General features: G+C 38.9%; 1 protein-coding gene across 1 annotated transcript in view; it reads right to left on the reverse strand.

Moving 5' to 3' along the window:
* LRRD1 (leucine rich repeats and death domain containing 1) overlaps window positions 1-23,057 on the reverse strand; it is a 418,673-nt gene that overhangs the window by 167,273 nt on the left and 228,343 nt on the right. Inside the window, exon 4 of the mRNA XM_044067671.1 lies at window positions 17,886-18,047. Within this exon, the coding sequence (XP_043923606.1) occupies window positions 17,886-18,047 (162 nt within the window). The remainder of the gene's footprint in view (window positions 1-17,885; window positions 18,048-23,057) is intronic.

The raw sequence follows: 23,057 nt of genomic DNA on the forward strand, positions 1-23,057 counted from the left end.
GCTGCATAAGCAACTGTTTGACCATATAAATACTTAGTGTCAGTCTCTCCCTTTTTAATTTCTCCAAATCTTTTGGGATTCTAATACCATGATGGGAATGGAACCCATTCCTAAGTCAAAGTATGATTAAATTCATGAAATTAGTATTGTTTCACTCTTTGATGTCAGCCAAAAGTGCTCTTTTCCAGCACCCGCAATGTGCCCAGTAATGACTCCTTCTGCAATTCGTATGGAGTTACATGGTAGTATATTTAAATATGATTGTAGACTCTTTTTTATAAGACCCGTTGTTCCTTCTACTATTGGAACTATCTGGGTATCTTTCTTCCACATTGCTCTCATTTCTGCTCGCAAATCCTTATTATTTATGACTTTGTGTCTCTCTGTACACAGGACACTGTAGTCACTGGGTGTGGCAATTTCAATGATCAATGCCACTTTTGTCTTCTTTTCTTGGACCAGTATATCCGGTTTTCTAGCATCTATTTTTTTGAACTGTTGGCAATGGATAATCCCATGTGATGTAGACTTCATCATTTTCTATGATGCTTTGTGGCTCATGTTTCCAGTGTTTTTCAGCAACTTCAATACCATAATGTTTGCACAATCCCCAGTGCAACAGTCTCACCACATTATTATGCCTTTCAGTATACAGTCCTTCTGCCATTAGTATGTCACAACCAGCAATGAGGTGTGCAACTATTTTCAATTCTGTTTTCCAAAACCTACATTTGTCTGTTTTTCCCACATGTTCAATGGATTTTGTAAACCAATGTGTACGTGGCCCACTATCTTGTGCCAACAGTATTAACCTTTCACATCTTGGTTTGAATTTGCCTCTCCTTAACAATTCCTGCATTTGTTCCTGATCAACATGAGGTTCTTAAAGAAGTTTTCTATACTTGCAACTATATTCATGCATTTTCCACATTCCTTGCCTTCTCATCTGGTCCTTCACCTTATAGTCTTTCTTTTAAATACACATTCACTTTTGGCACATTCAGTTGCTGCCTGGTTTTTATCCACTTGTGGTTTGATTTCCATTCCTGCTTGACGCTGATACACTTCTGCTAGTCTAAGCAGGGAAGTCATCTTAGATTTATTCTCCTCGTGTTTCAAAATTTTAAATACAATTGGGTTTTGTGAGGTCAGCAGATATATGTGTGCCAGTCTTTTATCTATTATACAAATAAACACTTTATAATCATGGTTTAAAATTTAAATGACCTATAAGAAAGCAGGGTCTGATGGGTCCTTGCTGTCTTTAGGTATTACAGCCACCACAGCTTTCTTCCAGGATGTTGATGTTTCCCCTCCCTTTAAAATGCTGTTAAACAAAACCTTCCAGATCTTTACCACTTTCTTCCCTCCTAGCTTCCAAACTTCCACAGGAATACCATCTATTTCCGGAGACATTCCTGCTGACTGATTATATATCACAATTTTTATCTCATCTTCTCCTATCCTAACTGTTAATTGTTGAGCCTCATCTACCCCTAACCTTGGCACATTTAAGGTTTCATAAATATTTCCATTTCTTCTCTTTCTTGATTTCCACGTTTCTCTACTTTATACACATTTTCATAAATTTTCCAAAACACCTCTAATAACACCTCTACATGAGCTCTGGTTATTTTTCTTGCTATAGGTTCTCTAAGTCTGGCAACAACCCATTCTACTTTCTGTTGCCTAAGTTGTTGTGCTAAAAGTTTTTGTGGTCTGAAGTTATTATCAAAACAGTTGCTTAAAAGGAATCTTTCTAAACTCATACATATTATCCAGCTACTCCCTCATTTTCTCCTTAGCAGTTACACCTCTTCTTGTGAGATTCCCCTTATTCTACAGTACTTTAACCTTTGTCAGCCCCTCTAAATAATTTCTGTTACTTCTTAACCATCTCTCTTTTTCATTTATTTCTAGTCTATTTTTAAACTCTACTTTCATTTTATTCCACTCATTAGCTATAACTTCTGAAGAAATTTCTATCTTCCGTAATAACGCTTGAATAATTTCCAATCCTTAAACTCTCTCTTTATAAAGGGCATTTAGGGAAGCAACAGTGTCTCATTTTTCCTTCACTACCGTGTATTTTTATCTTAATTATTATTTGCGCATGATCTGAAATAGTTCTTGGATGCATGTCAATGCTTTCAATTAAGTGTACATGTTCCTGTGAAATACAATTTTTGTCTAGTCCAGCCCATTTATTGTACCTTGGGGAATAATATGTAAATGTATTCCATACCAAATATTTTCATAAATTTCTTCAGAAATCTACCCTCCTTTGTTATATTTTCCCCTTCTAGGTCCCCCAGATACATCCTCAAAGTTGCTAATCAAGTTCCAGTCCCATCTATAAGTAATATTCCCTGCAGAAAGCTGATTATTTCTCCCAAACTTTTCTTAAGCCAAACTGTAGCAGTTTTAGGTGGAATATAAATACATGCCAGCATAATCCTCCTCCCTTGCCAGTAGCCCCTTACTACCACAAATCTACCATTATTATCTTTTTCCTTTTTCTAGCATTATGGGAGCTTCTCTATTAATTAGTAGAAGTACTCACCATTTCCTTTGTTTGTAGGTTTATAGGCAAGTACTAGGCTAGCTACCATTGTGGGCCATTTAAGCCTAGACAGTTTCCCTTTTATAGGTTCATAGGTTTATACTAGGCTATCTGCCCTAAGGCATTTATAAGCCTAGCCCAAATTATTGTGGCTTACGCCACCCCTTATATGAAAAAATACTGTGCCCATTAGTTTGTTGTGCCTCTGTCCAGCAGTGACCCAGAGATGATTCCCGGGGTAAACCTACGATCTCCCATCCACAGGTCTAGATTTCTCTTGAACAGAGTCAGCGAGGTGCTCTGCCTCACATGGACCGGGATTTTATTCCACAGCTTTTGGTACTTGAATTAACCCATCCTGTTTGCTAACTGCCCTTGATGGACATTTCATGCCTAGCCAATTTCCCTTTTTGGTGCCTGAATTAACCTATCCTGTTTGATGTTAGACTGGCCTTACCCATCCCATGGCTGATTAATTTTATATTACTCTAGTGAGAATTTGTGGAAAAAACTCATATAGTCTTGCCAACATCATTCCTATTTTTCTGCCTGGAAACAGCAGGTTCTCAAATAAGCCACTGTAGTTTAGTGTACCCCTCCAAATGATCCTCATGGATACCAACAATAAATAAGATTTGTCCATGATATTCTGCTAAATACCCATCCTGAAATCTTTTCTTTATCAAATTCATATGCGTATATCCTTCCAAATGTATCCTATGGCATTGCTATTTGCACTTTGCATTTCTTTATATAATGCAACACTCTTATCTTTTTGTAAATACCTGCAAGGCTATTCATGTTTCAAAATAATATGGATATTGTAGCCATTATTCCAATAAGTTATTATTCACACCTATTAAATATGACAGCATTTTTAAATAATTATTTCCGGCTTTGTGTTACATGCATCTACTAATGCTTGACAGGTTGATCTTGTATATAGTTGTTTCTTGGCATCTCCATTTAAAACTATGTCACATTTATAAGACTTTTTGTGTTAATGAAAACCCTAAAAAATAAAATCTTAACCTATTAACTTAAAACAAACACACAAAACTATGTACATCTTCAAATAATGAAGTTTAACCCTCCTGATAGGAACAATTGCCCCAAATAAATAGCTGTACCCACAGGCATGACTTAACTTAATTTTAACTCATTACATCCAAGGGATGCCTCCAGATGCACCTGCAGTTAACTCCTACTGGTACCTCTAGGCATGAAATATTGCTTGTTCATATTTGCATCAATAATTCCAAAACCATGCTATGTACAAGATTTTAAACGATTTCATCTTAAAGCTTACACAATGGCAAATTCAATTGCATTAATATTTGACCTCTATCTTCAAATTAACTATTGTTTTTATGATTTTAATTTATATAGATATATTTCTCACATTTTTCCAAATATCTCAACAGCCAAGTAACATGGACAGAACTCCTTAGCCTTATTTGAAAGCTCTCAGCTAGATGAATAAAATGCTGCTGACAGTATGTGTGTAACGTGAGTGGTTTCTGATATATAGTGTGTTGTTTATAATATATTACAAATGTAATAGCTACTGGGTTTATTGTAACTTATAAAATCTGATTTAAGACCTAGAACCTAAAGAATACTATCACTATAAAAGTAGTTTTCGCTGAAGAGTTTGCCATTTATACTTCTTTCATAACCCGTATGGTTCCAGAAATATGAACATTTGTTTGAAATGTAAAGACATAATTTGATTCTGTCAAAAGGTTTAGGGTCTGCCCATTGGAAGTTAGAGTGCAAACTTCCTGTGCTGCATTGGAGTGAATGAGTTATGGTTATCCATGCCAAAGCACATATTTCAGTCTGTGCTCCTACTTTCACTAATTGCTTTGTGTTCTTGTCTTATCTTTTTCCACTTCTAGATGTGAAAAACAGCTTGTATGCTTTCAGAAAACATTAACATTTAGCCTTAAGAAGAAGTGCACTGATTATCTTTAAATAAAACTAAATTATACACTGATCTAGTAAATGCATTTACATATTTATGTGCCAGGAAAGCTGTCGTCTCTTATTCACTTCTAATAATTTCAAACTTTACTTTTTACTATGCTGCCTGCCCTTGTACCTTTTAATTTTATGATTCCCTCAGCAAGCAATGCCCATAACCCCTGAGGTTTACTGCCTGTATCTGTAGTTAGCTGGTCTGCATGGAAACAAGAACAGAATGTACAGCTGCCTTCAGCTGCAGACTTTTATAGCACATTTACTTAAACATGCTTTGTCCAGTCTTTCTTCTCTTTTTACATTGTAGTTATTTACTTTATCTTTATCACATACAACAGTCATTAAAAATGATTTAATATACAATATGCAATTTACACCATGAAATGTTTTATATAAATGTTGTTAAGAACAAAAAAAAATGTTTTACTTACAGCTGCTTTTCACAAGTGTGATTTGTACTTTATAGTCCACATTAATTCACTAATTTCAGTGTTGCTGGTATTCCTCCTGTTCATCTCCATCTCCCAACGCTAGACTCTGGTTCAGGTCCAAGGTACTCCTATTATTCTAGTCAATTCCTGTGCTTTTTTTGTTTCTCAAGCATTTTCCTTTGGAACAATGGAAAAGGCTTCACTGGTAAAATATATCTATGAGCTTTATTATCAGAAGAATGAGAAGGAAAGTGCCCTTCAGTTTGATGGTTCATTTTTTGTTGGACAAACTTTTTTGTTTCCTCCTTAGCCTGTTCTGCTTCAAAAAAATATATCGAACCTGCAGGAAAAATATTCTGAAGACAGTTGGACCTCATACCTGTCTCTTGACATTCCCTGACTGCTGGAATAAATGTGTTTCTCTTCTGCCTGGTGTACAGTGAATAATTATTTTCCAAAAACACACTAGTGTTTCCAGTTTTTAATAACTTGCCCTTATGTCATGGTTTGGTCAAGACCAACTCTTTCTGCTGGCATGATTGCATCTTTACCAGTACCAGTCCTGGGTGCTTTCTCATGGTGAGATTTGGAGCATACATATAATATGCCCTTTCAGTTAACAAATTCTGCTGTGGAATACTTATGCAATTTCTTATTTGTGCTTTCATAAAATTAATACAGTCAGTTCCTTCCTGTTTCTCGGGTACATCAGAAAATCTCAGGTTTTCTCTTCATGCTCTGTCTTCTAACCTTTTTGAAACATCTTTCTTTGAGCAGTCTCATAGTCAACCAGCCTTTTCTTCATTTCAACCTCTGATATTTGCAGTTTTATCCGTTCATCTGAATGGCTGTTTAAAGCTTCTTCCATCTTTTCCAACCTTTTGCTATTTGAGTTGATATACTTCTTCAATGTTTCATTCATTTTAATCAGCTCTGAGCACATTTGATTTACTTTTTCCTCTAAATTACTGAAAGCCATTTTTTGTACCAAAGCTGCAGCTTGAATTGATTTTTGCTGAACAGCTTCAGGATTCAACCCAGTCAGTTTTTGTCTTCACCTTTTCTAGTTTATTTTCTTTCAGGCTCTCTAAGTTTATAATTTGCTGGCATCCAGGCATTGTACATATTAGCCAGTAATTGAGTTTTACTAGGGCTGCAGATTAATTGCCGTTAACATGTCCAATTAAAGTGGAAAAATTATCATTGATTAAAAATTTTAACTCAACACCTACGTGCGGTATTTAATTCCTGTAGGGTTCAAAATGGAATGAAAGGCAGAAAGAAAGATTTTGAATGGAAAGTTTGTTTTTAAAACTAGTGATACCGAGGTTTGCAAATATTGCAAGAAAGAGTTCAAATATCGTAGCAATTTGTTGCTGAATTATTATCTGCGAACCAAGTATGCATTTATTGCTCACAATGAGCCATCAATATCGGCTGTGACATCAACTAAAGTTGAATCAGCACATCACCAGACTACATTAGCTGAACTTCAGGAGATGGCAAAACCAATGGCTCAAGAGAAATAAAAAATTACCAATGCTACTGCAAGATGGATTACTGAGAACAGTCGACCGATTAACATTGTCACTGATGAAGTTCTCCAGGACGATATTCATGTCGCCAGAGAAAGTCTGTACTACGCTTTGCCTTCCAGGTCCATCATTAGCAATCAAATTGTCACTTTGTATGAGTAACAGAGAGAGAAAATAAGTCAGGTTATGGCAGGAGTTGAATTTGTAGTTTTAACAGGCGACTATTGGTCGTCCATGGCTAATGATAGCTACCTTAGCATTACTTGTCATTTCATTGACAAAGATTAGGTTTCTCGCTTCTCTTCACTGTGCATCAAGCAAATTAAAGCATAAAACTATTCAGAAAACTGTACAGAGCACTTTTCATTAGTGGAGAGATCATGGGGAATTTATGAGAAAGTGACTTCTTTTGGCATGGACAGCGCACATAATGTGACAGCTGCTCTAGGAAGACTGTCATTTCAGAACATGCCCTGTGGCACACATCCTTCAGTTGTCTATAAATAAAGCAGTCGCAGAGTCTGGATTTGAAGGCCTCCTAGTTAAATGCTGCAAAGTTGAGGGACACTTAAAACACAGTCCTGCGAACAGTACTAAGTTGAAACGCAGCAAGTGCACCTCTATCATCAGCAGGAGAAGTTAATTCAGGATGCTCCCACATGTTGGAATTCATCTCTTCAGATGATCAAACAACTTCTAAACAACAAAGAAGCTGTGCTGAAAATCCTAGTGCAGCCAGACCACAAACATAGGCTCACTCTACCAACAGAGACAGAGTGGGAGAAATTGCATCGGGTACAAAAGATTCTCAATCCCTGTTGCTACACTACAGAATTGCTGGGCGGACAGCAATATGTTTCCTGCTCAATGATACTTCCAACCCTCTGCTACCATGAAGTCGAAATGGTAGTATCTGATAATGACCCTAGTAGCATCATGCATTTCAAAGATGCATTTTTTGATGGATATAGAGCAATGCAAACTGAGCCTCAACCTTTCATCGTTAGAAATTGTGACTGCACTGGAGCCACGTTTCAAAAATCTTAAATGCTTGTGAAAGGACAAAAGACACAAGGTTTGCCAAGAGCTAGAAGTTCTTGTGAAACATTCTGATCAACATGATAATCATCAACCAGAAGAAGAACCACCCATAAAAAGAATGCGAATACATGAACTTTCATCAGACTCTGAAGATGAGCCACTGATGCCTCTCTCCTCCTCTAAGAAAGCAGCTGCTGAGCGATACAAACTTGAAAAACAAATTGATGTTGAATCCGATCCATTGCAGAGGAGAAAGCTATACAAGGACAATTACCCAGTCCTGGCTAAATTAGCCAGAAAATATTTAGCACTCCCAGCCCCTACTGTCCTTTGTGAATGCTTGTTTTCTGGTTCTGGATATATTGTCAATAAAAAAGAGCATCCTTTGGAACCAACTAATGTAAATAAACTGGTCTGCTTAAGCAATTGGCTGAAAAAATAAAACAAGTGACAACATCACTGTCTTGTTTTTTGTTCTGTCTTCTCTTGTTTTTTATTCACTCTCAGTCTATATCAAAGTGCTAGACTAATATGCTTGAAGGGAAAAAATGCCGATTAATATGCAGTTAATTTTGATTAAAATTTTCATTGAGCGATTAATTATGATCACATTTTTTAAATGAACAGCAGCCCAATTTTTTTACTAAAACTGACACAATTACTGCTCCTTATCTCTCCCTTTATTTTTTCACATTGTGACAGCTGAAATTAAGTTGTTGATCAGTGTGTAACCATCTTGGAAGGTTGTTCTCTACACTGTCAAGACCTAAAGAGATATGTTAGTAGTTCTGAAAAGGACTTTTGGTACTTGCCCTCTGCTCTTTTGAAACCTCAATTGATTGAGGACTACAATGAGTGGTTTCTCCTACTAAGTGTCAGTTATCATTGTCAATTTCATCTTCTGGTTAAAAGGATGCAAAGTAGCCTTAAATCTGTTTCCAAATAAAAGCTTTAATTTTTCTTATTCGATGGATAAGCGCTTAGTTACCTACTGAATCTGTTCAGCTTATATTCATGCATTTTTAATGCTCTATGGGAAGTGTGTCTAGGGTGGAGGATTCTCATTGGCTGAAACACATCAGGAGGTGACTGACCTGTCTGCTTGCACCTTAATTTGCATGTTAAACTAATTGGACCTGTTCAAAGTCAGCAAACCCAGTTTAGGCACCCTTCCCTTAACAAAGTTTAACAACAGTGTTAAAAGTGTTAACAATGAATTTCCATTACATTACGGGGTGCTTTCGTCTAGACTTCATCAGATCCACAGATTTTATTACGAGACAATATAAACCTCAACAGTCCATAAACTCCCACCGTGATAATTAGTTAATTAGTTGCATTAAATTTAAATATAGGGTGGCATCAGCAAACATCAAACTATAGCTGTGTCTGCCCCACCTGAGTTTATAAAACTTACAGCTTGGTTTCTGCTTTTACAGGAAGTTTGTGGGTGAAAGTGAAATATAGTAAATAAATATGTCATAGACAATAATGATTAAAAAGCATTGAGAGAAAAGTATACCTGCTTAGGACTCCTGCTTTTATGGGGAAATTTACATCAGTATAAGTGATCAGATCTTTTTTTGGCATCCCTTGATAGCCGATCAGCTGGTTAAAAGTAAAACTTTTTCTGGATATAGTATGAAATGGATGTTAGAAATAATACCAGTTAAAAATTCCCACTGTTACAGGGACAAATAATGGGAAAGTAGTCTTGTGACCTGGTTCATCTGTCCAGCTGGGATACTTCACCAAACCCCAAAAAAACAGTGGTGTTAATAGTCTCTCCTATCTTTAACAGAGTATTATTTGGGTTGTTCTTTTTTTGTGTTATCCAGTCTGGGCTCAACATGCTTCAGTGTTCATTGATGTGGCAGGTGGGAATAAACCAGGCCATCACAGCAAGTTTCTGCATTAGCCCTAGCTGGGTATTGTTTATGCTAATTCTTCACTTAGTCAAGTGGAACAATACAAAAAAAAAAAAAACTTATAGTGCATTATTTTCACCTGTACAGAGTTAAAAAGAACTTATGTACTTACCATCACGTTCCATGAGTTGTTTATCTCACCTTTACTCGCACTGATGGGTTCGGAGCTGATCCTCAGCTCTGACATGGCCGATAGCAAAGCTCAAGGTTTGCCAGTAGCTTGAGACCAAGCCCCTTATCCCACAATGCACTGCTGGAATTACCTCAGATCTTGTTTGCTGCGAGTATATATATATATATATATATATATATATATATATATATATATATATATATATATACCCTTTTATTTATTTCTACAAGGAAGCACTTCCCCAAAGGGAAGAAGAAGTATTGAATAACCAGGATGGTACTAGCCTCTAAGTCAACTGTCAGCCAGGAGGGGGAAGGAGGGAGGGAGGGACGTGAGAATAAAGGTGAGATAAACAACTCACATGGAATATTATGGTAAGTACATAACTTCTTTATGTGAAGTTGTTAAATCTTGCTGTTTATTCTCACTGATGGGTAGCGTCCCTAGCACCCTCAATCTTGGGTGACTCATGGAAGAATGTTTTTCAGTACCATGGAACCAAAGGAAGACCTGTCCCTGGAAGCCTTATCTACTTTGTAACATGTGATAAAGGTATGAGGCTTAGACCAAGTGGCTGCAGCGCAAATATTGTCAAGGGGCAATTTAGCTTGAAAGGCAGAAGACGTAGAAATGGCTCTGTTAGAATCAGCCTTAGGTTTGTCTGAAAAGGATACAAAAAGTTGATCTGATTTTCTAATATCCTTAGTTCTGTCAAGATAAAATCTGAGTTGTCTGTATACATCAAGTTTGTGCAGCATGTATTCCAATTTGTTAGAGTGGTTGGGAAAAAAGACTGGCAGCTCAATGACCTGATTGATATTGGATTCAGAACAGACTTTAGGCAAAAAAGAGGGGTTTGTTCTGAGAGATACTCTATCAGCATGGAAAATCATGTAAGGTGGTCTGACAGATAATGCTTGGAGTTCTGACACTCTGCAGGCAGAAGTAATGGCCACTAGAAAAATAGTTTTCCAGGAAAAGTATTTGAGATCACAAGAAGATGCTGGTTCAAAAGGGGGGAGAATAATTTGAGACAGCATAAATTTCAAATTCCAGGGAGAATAAGGAATTTTGACAGGAGGTCTCATGTGAAGAACACCTTTAAGAAAAGTTTTAGATAACTTATGGCCCATAACATTCGAGCCACCAAATCCAAGGTGGAAATTTGAGATGGCAGCTAACTGGACTCAAACTGTAGCAGCTGCTGCCCCTTCCTTAAAAATCTTTGTCAAAAATTCTAAAATGGACTATAGCGGAGCTCGGAAAAAGTCAATTTTCTGTGTGTTGGCCCAAAATGAGAACCTTTTCCACTTACTGCAATATAATTTCCTGGTGGATGGCTTGTGAGAAGACAAGAGAATTTGTCTTGTATCTTCTTAAATCGAATGAAGCCTGGCAATTAGGGGAAGTGGATTAGCCAAGCAGTCAGTTTCAGGGACTGCAGGGAAGGATGGAGGTCCCCTGACAGGTGTGTCAGAAGGTCTGGAACTGGGTCCAGGATCCATGGCTCTTCCAACAGGTGATGGTGGAGAAACGGGAACCAAATCTGTCGAGGCCAGTAAGGGGCTATGAGGATAACAGTCCTTCCCAGCGATTTTGCTTTCTGTAAAAATCTGGGTATCAATGGGAAGGGTGGGAATGCGTAAAGGAGACCTGGGGGCCAATCGTGTAAGAGTGCATCTCTAGGGGGATGTCCTGGAGAAGCTATCTGGGGCAAAGTAGCTTCTGCATTTTGAAGTGATGTGGCTGGCAAAGAGGTCGCAGCAAGGCTGGCCCCATTTGCAGAAAATCAACTCTGCAACCTGTTGTTTGAGAGACCACTTGTGAGGGAGCAATATTGCCCTGCTTAGCTTGTCCGCTATCATGTTGGATTTCCCCGGGATGTGCGTTGCTAACAGAAAATGCTGGGACAACACAGCCCATTGCCAGACCCTGAGGGCTTCTCGACAAAGGGGGTAAGACTTGGTTCCACCTTGCTTGTTCAAGTACCAGACTGCTGACATGTTGTCCGTCTGAATTGCAATAGTTACTAGAGGAAGAGAGTCCTGAAAGTACTGCAATGCCAGAAGTACCGCTCTCAACTCTAGAACACTGATATGCAGATGTGACTCTTGATCCGTCCATGTGCCTTGGGCAGTCTTTCCCTGAAAATGCCCCCCCCCCCACCCTATCAGGGAAGCGTCCATGGTCACAGTGGCTACTGGGAGGGAGAACAAAGGGTCTTCCGATTGTGACATGAAGAGACGTCAACCACCACTGAAGGTCTCTCTTGCAAGAATCCGTGATGAGAATCATGTGGTGCATCAGTAGTTTCTGGTAAGACCACTGAGCAAAGAGGAGCCATTGAAGAATTTGCATATGCATCCTTCCGAGTGGTATAGCCAGGATTGCTGCCGCCATCAAACCTAGCACCTTCAAGACCTCTGTTGCTGTAGCTTTGTCCTTTGACACCAGTGAGCTGACGTGTTGGTGGAGAAGTGAGACTCTTTCGATTGGAAGATGTAGAGTGGCAGTTGAGGTATCTAACTCTGCTCCTATAAAACGGTATGCTGTGATGGCGATAAGGCAGACTTTTCAAAGTTGATTGTAATGTCTAATTGATGGCAGAGTGTCAGAGTGTATTGTGTTGCCTGAGTCAATTGATGCCTGGTGGTAGCGGTGAGGAGCCAATCATCTAGGCATGGAAACACCAGGTATCCTTGACGCCTCAGGTGAGCCGTGACCACTGCCATGCATTTGGTGAACACTCTGGGAGCTGTAGTGAGAACAAAGGGCAGATCTATGGAGCACATCCAATCGCCTTTCCCTAGGAAGGGAAGAATGGACTGAAACGTGACCATTCGGAACTTCTCTTTCTTTATGAACTGGTTGAGTTTGCTGAGGTCCAAGATAGGTCTCCAGTCCCCTGTTTTCTTTGGTACCAAAAAGAATCTTGAGTAAGTTCTGAATCCAACTTGGTCTGCTGGGACAGGCTGGATGACTCTTTTTTTCTAGTAATTTGTGGACCTCTATGATTGCTTGTTCCCTGAGACTGGGTGGAACATCTGGGATTCTGTTTACAGGAATGGGAGGGTAAGAGAACTGTATGAAATATCCTCTGTAAATGATGCTTTCTACCCATGTATCTGATGTTATGTTTAGCCAGGCTTCTGGGTACAAAGACAAGCGACGCCTGACTGGCTCCAGAGCCGAACAGCTGGGCCCACTTTCAGGAGCGCTGGTAGGGTTGACCAGAGAACTGACCCCTGTCACCCTGTTGCTGCAGACCCCCTCTGCCGCGGGGGCAGCGTCTTCCGTTATAACCCCCTCCACTGCCTCTAGAGGGGGGTTTCTCCACGTGTGTCCTGAAACGCTCCCTGTGCTTTTTGGAACCACATTTTCCCCTCCCCTAGGGCCCTTGGGGTAGGGCCGAATAGGGGTAGAAAAACGGACTCCAACGGCAGATAAGGTCTTGCCTTCCTGCTCACACCTGGTTAAAGTTTTCTTTACTTTAGGCCCAAACAGTCACGAGCCATCGAATGGGGTGTTGATAAAGGAAGACTTAAAGGGTTCCGCAAAGGAACAGAGATGCATCCAGGCTTGTCTTTGGAGAGCAATGCCTGAACTAGCGGCTCTACTCGAACCATCAGCTGCATAAGATATGAGACGCATGGACAAGTTTACAACTGAGTTTAGGGTAGCGAGCTGTGTGTTGACTTTGTTGGCAACCCCTGCAGCTACCGTACCCTGAAGAGTATCTCCTAGCTCTTTCAGGAGAACTCTTTGTAGTCTCGTAAAATGGGTTAAGTAGTTCAGTGATCACAGAGAAAAAGTTGCTGAACTAAACATGCATTTCCCATATCTATCCATGATCCTAGAATCTCTGTTAGGAGGATGGATAGATGCGGATGTTTCAGACACTTCCTTTTTGGTGGCTGCAGCTACCACCATGGCATCAACAGGCACTTCCTTGGTCAAAAAAGGCTTGTCCATTGGGGCAGACATGAATTTATTTGGCTTGTGAGGGACAGGTTCCATGGCCTCTGGTGACTCCCATGCCTTACGAGAGATCAGTTCCATGAGCTCGTCGTAAGGCGGAGACACCCAAGAAGTGGAAGGTTGAGACCCAAAAGCCTTTAAGAGCAAGGACTCATCCTCAATAGAGGTCATGGACTGCCAAATGCCCCTCTGACTAAGGATCTCTAATATCTCCGCAAAGGAGATATCCTCAGAGGGGGATCGAGGGGACCCTTCTGACTCATCCAAGTCCGTGTCAGATGTCAAAGACTCCTGTGGGGAGTCTAAGTGCCTCCTCTTGCACAGTCTCTTCCTGGGCACCTCCTCAGTGGGGGGATCTGGGGAGGTCTCAGAAGAGCAGGGGACACCCTGTGGGGGTACTTGAGGCTCAGGGTCTCTATGCTTAGGGGGACCAGTAGATGAAGAAGCAGACACAGGAGCTTGAGGGGAGATGGAAGGCCGAACCGATGCTGACGTTGTCTCCTCATAGCATCGAAGGCGCATGGCTCCGACGAGAAGGAGTAGATGGACCCGAAAGGACCGTCTGATCCTCCCACACCGAAACCATGGGCTCCAGGCCTGAGGTAGGAGCCGAGCTCATCCGAGCTGAAGCCCCGAGAGGAAGAGTCGGCACTGACAAATCGGTCCGACTATCCTCCCCGGATCCGATGGGAGAGTGTCGGCTCCTAGAGTCCTCGGTCGGTGCCGAGGACATCCGAGTAGATAGAGCCGATAACACTGGTGTGGATATCGGCTCCAAGGGTTCGACAATCATTGGTTCAGATTCCTTCGGCTCTGAGGGTCCAGTACGGCTCAGAGGAGGAGTAGACAAATCCAGTTCAATGGTCTTCGGCACCGATGAGCTGGTCGAAGCCGACAGCAATTTGGCAAGTCCTGGTGCCTGTAAAAGCTTCTGCACTAGCTGATCCATGTCCAAATCCGAAAGGCTGACTGAAGACAGATTAATGCACCGAAGGTGCTGACTGGAGCAGAGGAGAAGAGGGAGCCTCAGAGACCGGCTCCAAGACTGGGAGCTGGCTCTGAATCAAAGGGACACTCGGTTCAGAGGTCTGTGGAACCGATGACCCTCCCTCTGAAGTTCTTGCCTTTTTTGCAACTTTGGGATCTGAAGATTTTGAAGATTTGGAGGATTTGGAAGACATGCTAGCACCTTCCTGGCTACTCAACACTTCAGAAAAGGAATACTGCAGTAATCCCCTGTCAGTTAGCTTCCTCCTTCTCTCCAAGAGGACTCTTGAAGAAAAGGAATGGCAAATGCTGCAAGTGTCTTGGAGGTATTTAGCCCCCACACAGTAAACACATTGAATGTGTCTGTCAGTGACGGACATTTTCTGCCCACAATCTGGGCATTTCTTGAATCCCGATTTAGGATGGGACTTTTCCTTGTCATCCAACATAGTAAATAGTAGAATACAAAAACAGTATACTGAAACTAATAGAGTGAAGTCCTTCCTTTTCTTGTAAAGACCCACACTAACTAAGGAAAGCAACTAAGCCCAAACCGGGCACTATCTATGACAGAGTTAAACTATAAATTTACAAATACAGGGATAAACAGGCCCACTGAGGAAAAAACCTGACTAGAAGAAAATAGAGATTATTAACTCTAAATAGGGCTAAAAGGCCCACACAAAACAACTAAGCCAACAGGGCACTAACTATCAGAAACTACTGATTCTATTATTAAAATTTTAACACTAACACTCAAACTGTCTATATGAAAATATCTAAGAGAAAAAAGAAGATTTTTATCAAAAACTTGCTATTTTTTTCCGCAAATGGTCCAAGCTAGCTGGGTCACTGAGATCTCTCTTGTCACGGCAAACTAGATCTGAGGTAATTCCAGCAGTGCATTGTGGGATAAGGGGCTTGGTCTTGAGCTACTGGCAAACCTTGAGCTTTGCTATCGGCCGTGTCGGAGACGAGGATCGGCTCTGAACCCATCAGTGAGAATAAACTGCGAGATTTAACAACTTCACATTGGTTCTTTAGTAGTAGTTGTGATGGTTTCATTTTTTGAGTGTTAAAACATTGTGGATGGAGCTAGTTAAATTGAGTCTAGTGGTTCTGTGAGCATTACGTTTGATTTGGCTTGAGAGTTCTTTCTTCTTCACTAGCACATTTTTACTGCATCCAAATTGGACAGTATAGATTAGTCTAGAGTGTGGAAGTAAAACCTTGTGTGGTCTAGGAAATCATCAATGTGACTGGCAAGGGAGCTTTTAAGGATCTTATCCATGATCTCTGAAAAGTGTTGTGCTACGTCTTTTGTAGCTGGTTAATAATTTTACCCACATAAAAAGCCTGGCAACATTTACATTGTGCCCTCTACACCATTAACAACAAAATTTGTTGCAACATGAATAAAGGGCTCATTGCAACAGGGCTGCTTATTTTTATGACTAGGGCCTCTGATGCTGTTAATTACACCCTCTTACTTAATAAACTACATGCACTCAGTTTGGGCTAAAATACAATTCAGTGGTTTAAAAATTATCAGGACTACAGCACCTTAAGGGGACACAGAAATACTTCTTACTCAGCCTCAGGTACCTTGAATATGGGAGTACCTCAGGGTCAGCAGTTTTAGGGATCTTGAGCATGGAAGTACCTTAGGGGGCAGTCTTAGGGCCACAGTTTTTCTCCTTATTTGTTAATGACCTCACCTATGAACTTCTGTAACTAGACATAGTAACCTATACTGATGGATTACAGTAAACATTATAATGTAATTTTTTAGGATACAATCCACAATACCCAACCAGTTCTTGAATCCAAAAAGTAAATTGTAATCCACACAGTAGAAACGTAAGGATCCAAGGACAGCAGATACTTCAAGTAAAACTTTCCTTTAATATAGGACAACTAAGAACAAAGACATAAGCGCTTTTATAGCGGTGCTACTTCATCAGATGTATAACATAAATTTCTAGTCTCCCACCAGGACACAAGTGCTCTTCAGAAATTACATTCTGCTTGCTGTTTATGTTATACATCTGATGAAGTAGCACCGCTACGAAAGCACTTATGTCTTTGTTCTTAGGTGTCCTATATTAAAGGAAAGTTTTACTTGAAGTATCTGCTGTCCTTGGATCCTTACATTTCTACTGTATTATAATGTAATTTCTCTATCCTCTGCAGCTACACTGTCAACAACAGGCTAATAATCAACCCCAATAAATCCAGTGTCATGCTGTTTGGTACTTGTCATAAGCTAACAAATCTTTCACATATTAGACTAAGGGGACAATTGCAATAAATTGTTCTTGAATGTGCCCTATCAAAAATAACTTGGATATATATTAGAGCCAATGTCATCTTTTACTTTACACAAAGGTACTCGCTCAATTAGAACTTTGCTTTGGAATTTCTTACCTCCTGTCACCAGCTGCACACCAATCCCTGAAATACATTCTTCACTCCCAAGACAGAATATAATCTTTCTCTCATATATTTCCACTCTGGTACTGATACTCAGAAATTCAAGTAACAATAAATAAATTGTGCCTTGTTAGCAGATCATCACTATAACCTTCTAAAGGTCTGCTATCTGTTTCCAGTTCAAAGTAGAATCACATTGTCTCTCAGCACTCTTATTTTAAAAACTCTAATTCTTGGCTCCTGCCCACCCTTCAAACCACACTGCCTATACTTCACCCATCATACAATTTAAGAAGTGCTCAAAATGATGGTCTCAGCCTAGTCACACTTCACTTCAAGACAAGAATAGGTGAAAGGCATTCTGTAAATAAGGCCCAGTTACATGGAGTCATCTTTCCAATGAAGTAAGATCACAAACAACACTTGGCTTCAAATCTGAACTGAACTAGCACCATCTATAGGAACATGTCCGTAAATCTTTTCATGACATGGGATAATACCCACTGTTGGATACTGGTCCTTTTTCATAGTTTGTCAACTACCATTTTGCTTACTACTAAGCATGATAACACTAGCCCAATGAAATTAATACAGTCCTGTATTAATATAATCTTGTAAATAATGTAAATATGTTATTATTTGTATACAGTGTATGCATATTGATTATGTGAATCTGTACTGTACTGTTCTTCTTTTTACCTCTGTGATCAGTTATTATACCTCTCTGTACTTAGAGTAGCTCCACTACAAGCCTGGAGCTTGGCTAGAAAGAGTCAATGGACCAGCTCACTTCCACAGTTAACAAACTGCAAAAAGATAAATTAGCAGATGTACAGTACAATGTTCATTTTCAAAGTGATATTCACTGCTTACCATCCTTTGAATCAGCACTCTGCATGTACCGACTTATTGGGTAGAGTTGCTTCCCAACACATACTGCTTTTGGTAGCCTGATGAGAGGATTTTCATCAAGGTCAATCTCTTTGAGTGACTGCAGATTTTCAAGGTCACAAGGCAAAGAAGTTATCTTGTTTCCTGTCAAAAAACATGAAAACAGTTTACAGCATACTTTATCTGTCCTGCATCTTGCAAACTGATATAGAGACACATATATGTACTGTGTACTACCTAATTTTGAGTTGGTTTATACAAATGTATAAGTCTAGGACAGAAAAAAAAATACAGACCAAGAACTCAACAAATTAAGATTGTGTCTCAGCATTCAGATATTCCTATTTTACTATTATAAGAAAATGACACTGACATACAAATTCAAGAATCAAGAGCCAAGATACTGTAAATACTGATAATTCTAAATCATTCTATCCCAATAAATTCTCACCACTTTCACACACCAACTGCAGAAGGTAGTTGGTCCAAACAGTTTAATTTTTATCCTAGTCTGAATAGCACTCAACCACGAAAATATAAAATATGTATTCATTCTGGGTCTAGTACAATTCTCCAATACCCTTGCTGCTGCTTTTGAAACTATTTCTTTCTCTAAAGTCTGATTTTTGTCAGTTCTAGCTTCAGACAAATGGGCAGGTTTAATAAAGGAATTTCATTAAAATTTAGTAAGCTGGATATTAAAATCTACTTCACACCAACTGTAACCTTTTTTTTTTCCAAAGTCTTTCTTTTCTCATCCATATTCTTAAATACTCCATCTGCATGCAAAGTAAAAAAAAAAGTTTCAAATACCTAATGGTATGTTTCATAGTTTGATATGATACCTTAAGGAAAGGTCTGTGCCAAAATGTTTCTTTAATAACATGAGAAATGAGGATGTCACCATCAAAAATCATCTAATACACATGTTTAATGGCAGCATCAGAAAGGATCCTAGAGCTAATGAGGAAAAAAGTATGGGCTTTCTCTCTCATTTAACGGCTTTAGATACTTAGGGGACAGGTTGTTATACCACAGTTTTTGTACTGTCTGTTACCAAAAAAATAGATCAATGAATACATGATTTGCCAGACAATGATGTGCTTAAAATATGATTAACATGACCTTTATAAAATCCCCAATATGCTTCAGTCTATATTCGCCAGATTACTTAGGAAAATCCAGTTAATTTAAATAAAAATATACAGCCTAATCTAATTTCTACAAAAAGTGAAAGAGAAGTATGTGCAAGTAATTAACGAAAAAGGTCAGTATTACTAGACAATTACATGGTTCAGGCATGTAACAATAATTGGGGTACACTACTTAAAAACAATATTAGTATGTAAACGTGGAAAAATCGAATCCCCATTAAAAACAAGGCAGAGACTTTGTGGGTGGCACTGTGAGTGACTGAGACAAGCACAGTTATTCACTTTCTACTGCTATAAACAACTGTCATGTTATAAGTGCACATGGGCTACAAGTCTTAGAAGCCAAGGCACTAATAATTAATACTAGTTAACTCCTCACTCAGTGCTAAATCCAAACTAGTTCCAGTTGTCATAAAACAAGTTGTAAAATTGACAAAGGTGAAAGGGTTGGACATCCAACAAATCCAAGTATATCCTCAGTTGGAAAGGCCCCAAGGGATTGCTAACCAGGAAAATTAAAGGCCTTAAATCATTCCACTATTCCAAGAAATTAGCATAATTTGCTTTATACTCAGTAGCCTACTGGCTGTTCTGAGGTAACCTATGTCTTACTTTTTGAACCATGAAAGACCCACAATTACTAGACCTCTTATTTCTTTGCAAAACCAGTGGCTCTGAAACACCTGCACTAGGAACCTAACTCTACACCAACAAATACGTAAGACTCATTGGAGGGATAGGTTCCTAAAATAAAATTACTAGACCTCTTATTTCTTTGCAAAACCAGTGGCTCTGAAACACCTGCACTAAGACCCTAACTCTACACCAACAAATAAGTAAGACTCATTGGAGGGATAGGTTCCTAAAACAACCTATTCCCAGCCACAGAATACGTTACCACTACAGGTCAAATTACTACTTTAGCTACCGTTAAGGCATGTTTTAATTACTAGATGGGAAATTCATACTGGGGTTGTCATGTATGCCCTGACTGAGTTGGGAGGTTGGCACTATTAAGTACATGTAATAGGTGTCATCAACTTTTAAGTCTGCCTACTTAAATGTGTATAGTCCTAAGCACCAATTATCCATGACATGGCTTGTCTAGTATGGTTCTTATATTCTGATGTCTGTACCTGTAAAAGTGTAGCATAATGAAAACTAATATCACTCCTTTACTGTCTGCCACATTCTATCAGGTCACTAAAGTGAAGCTTTTGTAACCTATTAAAGAAGCCTTCCTCTGAACTTCACCTGTGCCAGCACAGATAAATTATGCTTTTTAAGTGAATCATCATTATTAGGTTGTAACTTGTTTTCATGTTCACTTTTCTGATTTATTACTTCTTGTGAAATGAAATAATTCACATTAACCTGCTTCTTAAGTGAATTCTCAAAAACAGTAATAAAGAAAAACAGTTTTTTCTTCCTTATACACATGTACACGTGCGCATACACATGTGTATATATATATATATATATATATATATATATATATATATATATATATATATATATACTAGCTGTACCTGCCACGCGTTGTTGTGGCTCAGTCTGGTTAAATGGAAAAGAAAGAAAAGAGAAAGCGCATGTTTCTAATATGTTTAGTTTAATTAAAGATTGTCTGGTTTGCTGACTCTAGAACACGTAACATATAATTGTCCATGTGAGAAGCAATCTGTGTGTAGATCTAAACCGCACAATTCTAAAGATTGGCCCTGAGCTTTGTTGATGGTGATTGCAAATGCCAATCGAATTGGAAATTGCAGTCTCTTAAATTGAAATGGCATATCCGTTGGAATCATAGGAATGCGAGGAATGAGGACATCTTCACCTTTGAAAGGTCCTGTCAAGATTGTTGTTTCTATGATGTTGCTCATTAATTCTTTTACTGCAAGCCTCGTGCCATTGCAAAGCTTTGGCTGGTTGATATTTCGCAACATGATAATTGGCACGCCGATTTTCAATTGCAGTATGTGCAGTGGCATCCCTGGCAGATCGAGTGAATTCAAAAATTCTGTTGGATAATTAACCACTTCATCTGCTTCCACAACAGTGTCGACGGACTTGCATGTGACTGCCTCGCTTTGAATGTTAGACTGAATAATATTGTTAAGTTCGTAGACGTCTTTGTTCTTGGCCGCAAGAATAGCTCGTTCAGTCAGCCAATCGGAATTCTTATAATTGGTTTAAATATTGGGAAATACTTTTTCAACCAATTCTTCTTTTGACGTCACTAAATTGCAGAAGTTATGAGGCAATGAAATTTATCCTGAGGTCAAATCTACTGGCACCTTTCCGTTCCCAATTTCCAGCAATTGATGTGAGAATATCTCAGCTGATCGATCGTTTTGCAGCTGGACATGCATATTTGTAGTTAATTTTAAAGTCTTTACGTGTCGCCACAAAGTAGAGTATTTCAGGCAAGCATTTATTCCGTCTGCTGGTGTCGATCGAGGAGAACGAAGCAGATCTGAAGCTGCAGAACGCGATCGCCGTGCTCGCAACTGTGCATTCTCAAGTCTGGCTGCACGTCGCTCTGCTGCTTCCTCGGCACGTATTTGAGCCATTATTTGTCTGTTTCACTCATTCGCTGATGCCCGATCTTCCTCAGTTTGATTTGCAATTACTCGTCGCACTGCTTCTGCTCCGCGAGTACGATGACCTAAGTTTGATCTTCTGCGAGGCATTATTTGGATGAACTAAAGCAGATTGATTGCACTGAAAAAGAAGTAAGAAAGTTATAACAAAAACATATAAAATTGCATATTTGTATACAAATATGCAATTACTTGTCGCACTGCTTCAGCTCCGCGAGTACGACGACCTAAGTTTGATCTTCTGCGAGGCATTATTTGGATGAACTAAAGCAGATCGTTTGCACTGAAAAAGAAGTAAGAAAGTTATAACAAAAACATATAAAATTGCATATTTGTATACAAATATATAGAATCCATAGTAGGTATATAAAAACACGCACGTATTCGAATGCAACGTGTGACATCTATATAATAGTAGGTATATAAAAACACGCACGTATTCGAATGCAACATTGTGTGAAAATTTCAAAGCAATCGGTGAAGAACTTTCGGAGATTTAAGATTTTGAACAAATTTACATTTTTATTTATATAGATATATGTGTCTATGTTACAACGTTGAAACGTCGTAATATCGAATGCCTAAATATTGAACTGTATTCATCAAAACGTACTTACATGAATCGATGAATACTTACAGCACAAACAAACACTTGCCCTAAATCCCACGTAAGTAACTTAACCTAAAACAATCTCACCCATGTGGGGGGCTTCGCCCCCACACACCCCCCTAACTAAATATACCAACTCTGAGTTCTCCCTACAGCGGAGAAAAGGGCAACCCCATGTAGTTGGCCAACTACATCTTTACCCTGGAAGTATTCATCGATTCGCTTAAATGCATTATACAGTTCGATGTTTAGGTATTCGATATTACGATGTTTTGACATTGTAATATAGAACCATATATATATATATATATATATATATATATATATATATATATATATATATATATATATGGATCCCCTTCAGAAGATTGAAAGCTCAAGACTGAAAATCAAAATACCTAAAAATCAAAATATTGAAAACGGAATCTGCCCCTTCGCCAGTGTTGTGCAATCTTGGAGTTGGTATACATAATTAGCAGGGAGTGAGGGGGTGCAGGGGGGCTTGCACCCTGTATTAAAAATATTTTCAATATTTTGAGTTTTAGATATTTTGATTATCAGTCTTTTGAAATTTTGATCTTCTGACCTAGACTCATATATATATATATATATATATATATATATATATATATATATGTATATTAATATATATATATATATTTACATTAGCTGAAAAAAATAATCCAAACATAAACAAAGTTAGACAAGTTTAAAACATCATTTCTGGACCTCTACCCTGTAAACCTTGAAAAATTAAAAAAATTTAGACACAGTAATTTAATCACTGGGT

The sequence above is a fragment of the Protopterus annectens genome, chromosome 3.part1 (genome assembly GCF_019279795.1).
Source record: "Protopterus annectens isolate FY-2018-M chromosome 3.part1, PAN1.0, whole genome shotgun sequence".
NCBI classification, from domain to species: domain Eukaryota; kingdom Metazoa; phylum Chordata; order Ceratodontiformes; family Protopteridae; genus Protopterus; species Protopterus annectens.